We start from the raw sequence: 8,748 nt of genomic DNA, 5'->3' as shown, positions 1-8,748 counted from the left end.
TTATTATATGAAATATTCTTTATGTTGTTATTTGGAACAATGGGTACATTGTGCTGTTAATCATTGCATTTGGATTTAAATACTTGTATGTGATAATACAACATGTATAGGAGCTGGTAGAATTTTGCTACACTCGTAGCATAAACATAATTACAACTGTAACTTAAGTATTTGCTTTATTAGCTTTGTGTAGCCTGCCGCTTAATATTTTGGGAGGATGATGAAGCAAGTTGTTCTACTTCCACTCAGTACCAGCATACCATGCACAGTACCCACTACTAGAAAACCCAAAGTACTGGATACATTTAGAGGTTCCCATCAGGTGTACTGAAGTAAAAAAACAAAACAAAAAACACTCGAACATCACAGCAGTAGTCTGAAAATGTGAGAGGAAGCTACCGAGATTGTAGAATTCCCAGCAACAGAAAACTTAGACCGCCTAGTTTGGAGAATGTATAGCAATGATTTAAAATTCCAGATTGAGTTAGAATTTCTCAGGAAGTGTTTTAGCCAATTAATTTCGATTGTGTAGTTCATAGTTGTAAAATTCGGAAAATTCACTCTGCCCTTTTCATTGCTATTCATTACATACAGATTTCTTCACATAATGGGTTTCTTCTTCCAAAGAAAATTAAACATCATGACATAGGTTTTTCTTGGATCAGGTGTCATCCACACATAGTGAAAGAGCCACGTAACTAAGCCTTGAGATCCCCTCAGCTTTAGTAGGTAAAATTCTGCCTCTGAAAGAAAAGTCCCGCTGAAACCCCGAGTTAAGCTTTTTCATAGTTCTGTCAATAATTGAGTTGGAAATTTAAACCAGACGTTGAAAATTGCACCCCAACAGTTTACGGTCCCTCTCATTGGGATGTCACAGATATGGGAGATTAGGTAATCTTTTATCAACATCACTTGGATTAAGGTGAAGATCTGGGGCTTTAGAAAAGGTTTCTATTAAGCTGAGAGCCAGAGGAGTTTTTGAAGCATCTTAAAAAGAGCATAGTGTCATCTGCTAACTGGCGGATAAAGATTTCTCTGATGGCTACACGGACACCTTTCAGATTAATATTGGATAAGGTTGCTAATAATCGTGTAGCAATTAAGAATAGATAGGGAGAGATCAGAATTTGAATTCATTGAGCAGTCCATAATGCATATATGAACTCACTCACCAGAATTAACACACTTTTGTTGGAATATTTTTTTTCTTTTCTCTTTATTTCCTCTGGGCTCTCAGAGCTTTGTGTCTCAAAGCTCTGTCACCACTGGAAAAGTATCGGCTGTTTTTAGAGAGAGAGACACTGGAAAAGTGTACGGCACCAATCATTCCCATCCAGGTACTAACCAGGCCCAACCCTGTGATGCAGAGTGATACAAACTATTATAAAATAATGTCCTCTCTGTGAATCCAGAGCCTTTCATAAATCACCTTTTCGCTCTTCTCCTGGTCACTGAATTTGAATCATTGACTGTATATAAATATATGCAGTCATGTATATATCATATAGAGGTTCACACTCTAGCTGCCGTTTGAGTTCCACCAACCGCTGCCAGTCCCTTGTTGAGGTCGGGATGCCTGCAGATGTTCTTTTGGCAGCTTATGGCTGCTCCCTGGCTCTGACAAGGGTGATGGCCTGCTTAGAGGATCGGGACAGCTTCACCCACCCAACTCCTGCACTGATGGCTGCAGCGATGGACTTCAGGACTTGATCATGCCTCCATCGGTACCATCCCTCTCCAATTGCCTTTGTGCATTCAGCTGAGGATGCGCTCCAGGGTTCCTAGCTCGGAGCACAGTGGGAATGATGGTGACTCTGCTTTGCCCCATGTGTGCAGATCTGATGGGCTTGGAAGCACATCGTACGCTGCCTGGATGAAAAATTGGTTGTGGTTTGGCTTGGCTTTCTAAAGCTCATCCCAGGTCACTTTCCTCTCGACAGTATTCTCCCATCTTGTCCAAGCGTCCTGATGTAGCGAATTATTCTAGGGAATACTTGGGCCACACATTGTGTTTCTTCTGGCTCAAAATCTGCCCGGTTCTTTGCCCCAAGTGGGGCTCACATACAGCATGACTGTCAGATGCTACTTCCACATCTGGACTAATTCTGGTGCACACACAGAAAATCTTCCTGGCTGTCAGCAAGAAACTGGAGGATAACAGCCTGAATCAGCCCGGATGTGGAAGCTTATGGGCCAGTCTTGTGCCGAGGACCCAGGCATATGTTTGGCCAGAAGTTTCATTTTGCTACCTGGATTGGCAGTTGCCTATGGAAGGAGGACTAACCTGGTCCAACTCTGCCTGGCTCTGAGATCGTACAAGATCTGGCGTGTTCTGACGTGTTCTAGGGTGTTCAGGGTGTTGTGGCTGTAGGCAACGCTCAGTCCCACAAATAGGCCTGTTATAGATGTTGATCATTAGTATATAGAACATGTAGCGTACAGGAATGTAAAGCCATTCATAAATGAGCTTTACACTCTTCTTCTAGTTTCTTAATTTGAATCCGTCTGGCACTCATCCATTATTGAAATCACTCACCATCTTTGGATGGATCAAAATGATTTAAAGGACTATTTTCTCTTTTGTGTTTGAGCCTTCCACCAGGTCTTTTCCTCAGACCTCTTTCCCCACTGAAAAAGCAGCAGTTCCCTCTGCTGTTGGGAGAGAGAAGTGAAAAAGCTTAAATCACCTAGTGTTCCTGGTTTCCTATCCAACCGAGAGCAAACCCAAGCTTTGTCTCGGATATCGGACGAGTTCAGGCATATTCAGGGTAGTATGGCCATAAGAGTCAGTAATTAAGACACCCTGGCTCCTTACTGATACTGTATATCAACATCGGAATCCATGTCGTTATTGATGCTGTCAATATGAAACCATTCATCAGCGTTGTACCCAGTGGTAACTGTTGTTGCCCTTCCACATTCTGCTCTCCTCTGCAATAGTGAATCAGTCCGAGGAGCCCGAGTCTTCAGCACTTAACAGCCAAAACCCCCGGTACATAAATCCCGAAGGGGGTCTGTGGTTACTGTAAATGGCTTATCTTGGAGGGCAGACAGCCAAAAATGCCCTCAGAGATATTTGGAAACTGAAAGTAATGTCGTGACGGACACTGAAGCTGGCTTTCGATTTATAGCTTCCGTTTCAAGATCAGGGGAAAAGTTAAGGGAAGTATAAAAAATGCCTTCTTTTTTTTTTTTTCTCACTCCAGATATTATTTAGACCAGGTCTAGCCTAAAAACCACAACACATACTCTTGTGCAACCTGGACTGCATTACCAAGTAGACTCCAGAGACTGTTAAAGATTCCGATTCCGATTTGTGAAAACAGGAAAAAGGCAGTTTTAAATTACTTATAATGTCATGCTAGAAAAGGAACAAAATAACCATTACAACTGGAAATACATGGCAGAATATCCATTATATGTTCTCATAAAAAAAAAAAAAAAAAAAAAGACAGGACACAAATATTGATTTCCATTTAATACCCTGCTCTGCTTGTTCAGTCGCCGTCAGCGAAATGGAAAGAAGAAGACAAAGCTTGCATAGAGAGATGAAATTTTATTTTAGGAGAGGACTGCTGACAAACATTCATATTTAAAAGTGAGGTGGACTGTACAGAATGTTAGATGTTAGTCAGCCGGGTTAAGGCTCAAAACTTTGGTTAGACAAGGGCAGTGCATTCATCGAGGGAAATAATATAATTATTTTTATTATGAGAATGGAAAGATTTGATCTCATTTGAATTGAACTGAATTCACACATGAAAATTTTACGTAAACGTACCCTCCCTAACTTTGCATAAAATGCGCCGTTTAGTTGTCTTTTGACCCTTTTACACACGTTAAAAAAAAAAAAGCAGTCTGTGGAGTCTCAGACTGTCTCTGGTGACTTTTGTCTTACAGAAGCCAATTTCCACCAGGATAAGAAAAAAAAGTAAGAAAAGTTATGCGAGATGAAACTAAACTATGTCTTTTACTAAGATGCTACTAAGTTGAAAAATACAACAAAGGCGAAATTCATAGGATAGTCTTTTCTGACAATGTCAGAATTATTGGATATTAAGTCAGAATCTAGACTTAATTAGTCGAGATTATGAATTACTATGTCAAAATTCAGTGATAGTAATTATGAGATTGTAATTTTGACGCACTCTTTTTTTTTTTACCTTGGCGGAAATGGGCTTCCATTATGTCTGGTTTTTGCCCTGTGTACAAAAACGAGGCATTGAGAAGGGGAGGCGTTCGTTTAGTTAGTTCAGTTCATCTCAGAGCAGCTGACTTTAAAGTGTTGTAGGCCTGCATGTGGTTGTACAGTTGTAGTTCAGAGTGTCAGTTCAAGGCGTGCTTACATTCATAGTGCAGGGAGGAATGTGATTGAAGAAGTATCTCAGTGTACAAAAGAGAAAAGATGCACTGCAAGCCCCTTTAAAATGGGCTTTATACAAAATGTTCATGCGTTTCTATTATGAGGACAGTACGGGTTTTACTGTTTACTGTGTGCCCACTTTGAGCTTTCCGTGTGAACTGCGCTAAACAACCGGATTAAATTAACACAAACTTTACTACTAAGTTGATACAATTCACTCAATAGAATTGAAACGAGGACAGAGTGTGAAACTAGAGTAACTTTTAAACGGTGTGAGAGTTCAACCCCTCATGTCAGAAAGAAGAGATTACAGAGTTTACATACGGTATGTGTGATCAGATTCAGTTGTACAGTTACACAAGTGGTCAACATCACAAGTGTAGAAAGAGAAAAGAAAAGAGAAAACACTATAATTTGGACTTTTCTTGCAGGTTGTAGTCATAGTGTGCAATGTGAATAACAAGCCAGTAACACTGAAAAGAAAATGTATTCTTCTGATGAGCAACAGTGAATATGTTGGGGAGACATTTCTATGCCAGTTTATACATTAATGGATGTCTAATGTCCTTTTCAATGAGTACACAAATCATGGGACTTAAAAATGTCTGTTTAAAAACACACGACCTCACATGACTGTGTTTTTGACACCAGCAGTTGTAGTCGAGCTTGGTGAAAATGTTCTGTTCTGCTCTGGTCTGGGCGTGTGTGTGTGTGTGTGTGTGTGTGTGTAGGGTCGGATCTAGAGGTAGGCGGAGGTGGGGGCTGCCCCCCCTCTCCAGCTTTTTAGCTCCTAACGCTGTAATGGTGAAATAATGAATTTTCAGCACTGAAACAGGCAAGGCATACAGAGAAAATTCACAACCGATAATCAAAGCATATCCATTATCGTAACGTTAGCCAAATGTCACAAAGCCTGCTGCGTGTGAGCTGATGCGTTCATCCCTTAATTTTCAGCCATGCTAATGGTGTAGCTTTAGGGATGGCAATGACCTTTTTGCATTTCATGTCATCGCTGACGGACGTCGAGTTGCACAACTGTAATTTCAGCGTCAATAAAATGTGATGTATTGCATCATGAGACGGTTAGTAGAAAGTAGTGTACATGCTTTTCATTCCAATGTCAGAATTTTGAGGGCACTGTATAGCGGATAGATTTATACCCTCAGACATTCCAATAAAATGATGGGTAGTAAACCTAGTGCATTACATAGGGAGGGAGGGAGTGATTTCAGACACAGCCCTTCCGGACTAGGAATATTTCAGCTTTAGGACTGGGAAGTCTAAAATAATCACTGACTGTTCAAATTTCATCGATTGGCCGCAGCTTCTTTATCGCTTGCTCCTGATGGATCCTTTCATATTCTGACTGCTGTGTCAGAGTAACTGGACTGGACTGCTGAACGAAAAAGGAAAAGCAAAAGGCCGAAGTCCATATCCGTTGGAGGTTTACCTGCAGAAGCATTATGTAATTTCATTTGGGGACCCCAACCCATCGCCGTCCCATGCCAGCCTGCCGAAACCGCTTGGCACCCCATGTGAAATTTCATAATTCCCCACTACTGGGAGGACATTTAATTTGCTTTGTATATTCGGAGATACAGTTAGCTTTCAATCTATACATCTTGAGACTGGGGTTAGTTTCAACAAACTTTAGAAAATAGAACTGGATCAAAGCTGGTTTCAAATCAATCAAATACTATCAAAGTAAATGGAAATGTTTACATGTTGAATGTTACTTAATTTAATCATCGACTTATTAACTCAAGGACGTGGTGGCTAAATATTTTTTGCCAGCTGATCCAGATCTGGTAGAAAATCACTCCGCACTCTATATCATAAAGTTAGTTACATTCAAATCACAACATGTCACTGCCACATCTTTAGAAAAATCAACGTTTGTCGTAGATGAAAATACTGTAACAAAACCAAAGCTTCTGTTTGGCCTCCAAAATCAGCTGTGGGGTTGAAGTTCACTTGGAAAATCCCACAAACGTTACCCAACGTCACCTGAGGCAGGTAACTGTCTCTCTCTCAAAGGGCTTTGAGAAAGAAGAGCACCATCTACACGAGTGCAGTTCTCACAACACAACACAGAGGGCGCCGTATTACATCAAGTGCGCCACTGAAGCTCGAGGTTCCGGACGGGCCTTATGATCCGTCAAGGTCCATCAACGCTAGAATAAAAGAGGCTGAATCCGCTCAGCTTCTGCAGTGAAGGCAGTGGTTGCTTCTTGTGATTTGTACATTTTAAACCTTAACCTCTTGGTATCAAAGAGAAAGTGAAAAGAAAAAGAAAAGAAAGAAAGACATCTCGGTCTCTCATTTGGTCAAATCCTCGCGGTTATGATCCCAGTCCCGAAGGCAGCGTGGGTCTTTATTCGTCACATCACACAGGTGAAGGCGTGTGTTTACTAAGTAGGTGCGAAACACGTGCAGGTGCGACCAAAAAATAACACGACACGTTTCAAGAGGTCGGAGTGCAGCTTTATAGTTCAAATGTCTTATCAGCCCCCTCTTATAAAATATAGCCCGCTATAAATTAAACACAAACCATAAATTGGAGTATAAATCCAGATGTTGAACCCTTTTCCAGTTGCTATCACGGCTCCCTCTTTCCACTGCCACCAGCATCCTGGAGGGGTGGGCTGAGCAGTCAAGGGTCTCATTCCAGCCCAAAGGTGCTAGTCTCCTCCACAGCGGTCAGCATCTTCTCATGCAGCACCGAGAAGGACGGGTACGGGGGCAGGTCCAGCCGGTTGAAACAGGTATGAGCTCTGGGGAGAGACCGCGGGAGGTGAGGTCAGACGATCAGCGACATCCGCTAGTCAGCTTTTGTTTCATGGAGGCCGGATTGTGTGGCGTTGTAGTAGGTACATTTAGTGTTTTTCATTGCACTAAAGTAACTTCTTGGAGTAAATTGTACTTGTAGCTTTAATACAGCATAATAAAACAGCAAGAATTAGTGTTACAGACATGACAGAGAGAAGCAAACGTGCCTATTTCCTGTGTCTTTTGTCGTTTTTACACTTTGGTTGATTTGATGTGGCCATATACAATATATAGATGACAGACTCATCTCTCGTCACTCATTAAGTTCCTTTTACTTTTGGATGTACTCTTGTTTTCTTACTCAAGTAATTATGATGATGACTACTTCCAAAGTAACAGTACTTTAGTAAAGCTCTTGGCTGCGCTAGCCGCATCTGGATTTCCAGAATTCTTTCAACCGTTGATAACTGTCTGGAATCTGAGCTTGAAGTAATCAAACTCCAGAATCATAGTAAAAATGATGACGGCCTGACACATGGAGCCCAATCCAACCACGACGGGATTCGCGCGGCAGGTTCGCCCTGCGTTTACCTGGGCAGTGAGGTGACCTTCCCCCACTTCTCCACACAGAATCTGCGTGGTCCGTTGCTGCCTCGCAGCGAAGCGAAGCCCTCGTAAGGAATACTGGACGTCCCGGTGACAAACTGATGATGCAGAGAGGACACGAGGGGGGGAGAAGGAGAGGGAGACAGGAGGGACACAGGAACACACAAAAAGAGAATGAGAGGACTAAAAGGTGGTGACCCCTGACCTCAAAGGTTTAATAAGTAACAATCCTTTGGCTCTCTCGCGCACACACACACACACACACACACACACACACACACACACACACACACACACGCCTACCTGCAGAAGCCGTAGTCTCTGTTCATTGTTGAACCTCTCCACTGCCGCCCAGAACCACCGGATCACTATATGGTTGTCATGGTAACCTAAACATAACAGACCATGTCAAGTTGCCGTGGCGGTCACAGTGACTCGAAAAGTTGTCTGGCGTGACGCAGAAGTTAAATGTTGCCTCAAGCTAAAGACGAGACAAGTAACCTCCTTTGATTCCACCACGTAAATATTTCTTCCTTCCTTCCTTTCTTTTTTCATAACATTTTTTTTCGTTAAGTATTGTGGTAAAACTATAACGCAGTAACATAAAGTGAACATACACGCACTGGGGACAACACAGAAAAACAAGAAAAAATGAAGTGAAGTGTATTATGTTCACACTAAGCAGTAGGGAATATAGTTCATGTTTCAGTTTAGCTAATGAATCATTGTGGTCACTAAATAAATAAACGAGACCAAAAGACTACTCAAGCAACTTACCTTGGCACCCGTACAACACTGTCAGACTGACAATGGATGGGAAAACACACACAATGTTTTTCCTTGTCAGCTCAACTACCAACAGTTCAGTCAGGGAATTTGCTTGAGTTCCCCTTCAAGAATCTACAGCCGCTAACATGCCGGTGTTGAGCAGGCCTGTTTTGTTATTTTGTTCACCATCTTAGTTTTCTCATGTTAGCTTGCCAACATTTGCTAATTAGTACTAAACACAA

General features: G+C 41.9%; 1 protein-coding gene across 4 annotated transcripts in view; it reads right to left on the bottom strand.

Moving 5' to 3' along the window:
• Positions 1-3,548: 3,548 nt before the first annotated feature.
• hecw2b (HECT, C2 and WW domain containing E3 ubiquitin protein ligase 2b) overlaps positions 3,549-8,748 on the bottom strand; it is a 49,695-nt gene continuing 44,495 nt past the window's right edge. For all 4 annotated transcript variants that reach the window (XM_040142063.1, XM_040142064.1, XM_040142065.1 and 1 more), the window contains 3 exons: positions 8,042-8,127; positions 7,724-7,836; positions 3,549-7,137 (listed from right to left, as the gene is read on the bottom strand). In XM_040142063.1, coding sequence (XP_039997997.1) covers positions 7,026-7,137; positions 7,724-7,836; positions 8,042-8,127 — 311 coding nt within the window. In that variant the 3' untranslated portion in view covers positions 3,549-7,025. The remainder of the gene's footprint in view (positions 7,138-7,723; positions 7,837-8,041; positions 8,128-8,748) is intronic.

Source organism: Xiphias gladius, chromosome 13, assembly GCF_016859285.1.
Source record: "Xiphias gladius isolate SHS-SW01 ecotype Sanya breed wild chromosome 13, ASM1685928v1, whole genome shotgun sequence".
Lineage (NCBI taxonomy): Eukaryota > Metazoa > Chordata > Actinopteri > Istiophoriformes > Xiphiidae > Xiphias > Xiphias gladius.
Note: the sequence above shows the minus strand (reverse complement) of the source record. Positions and strands in the feature narration are given on the sequence as shown.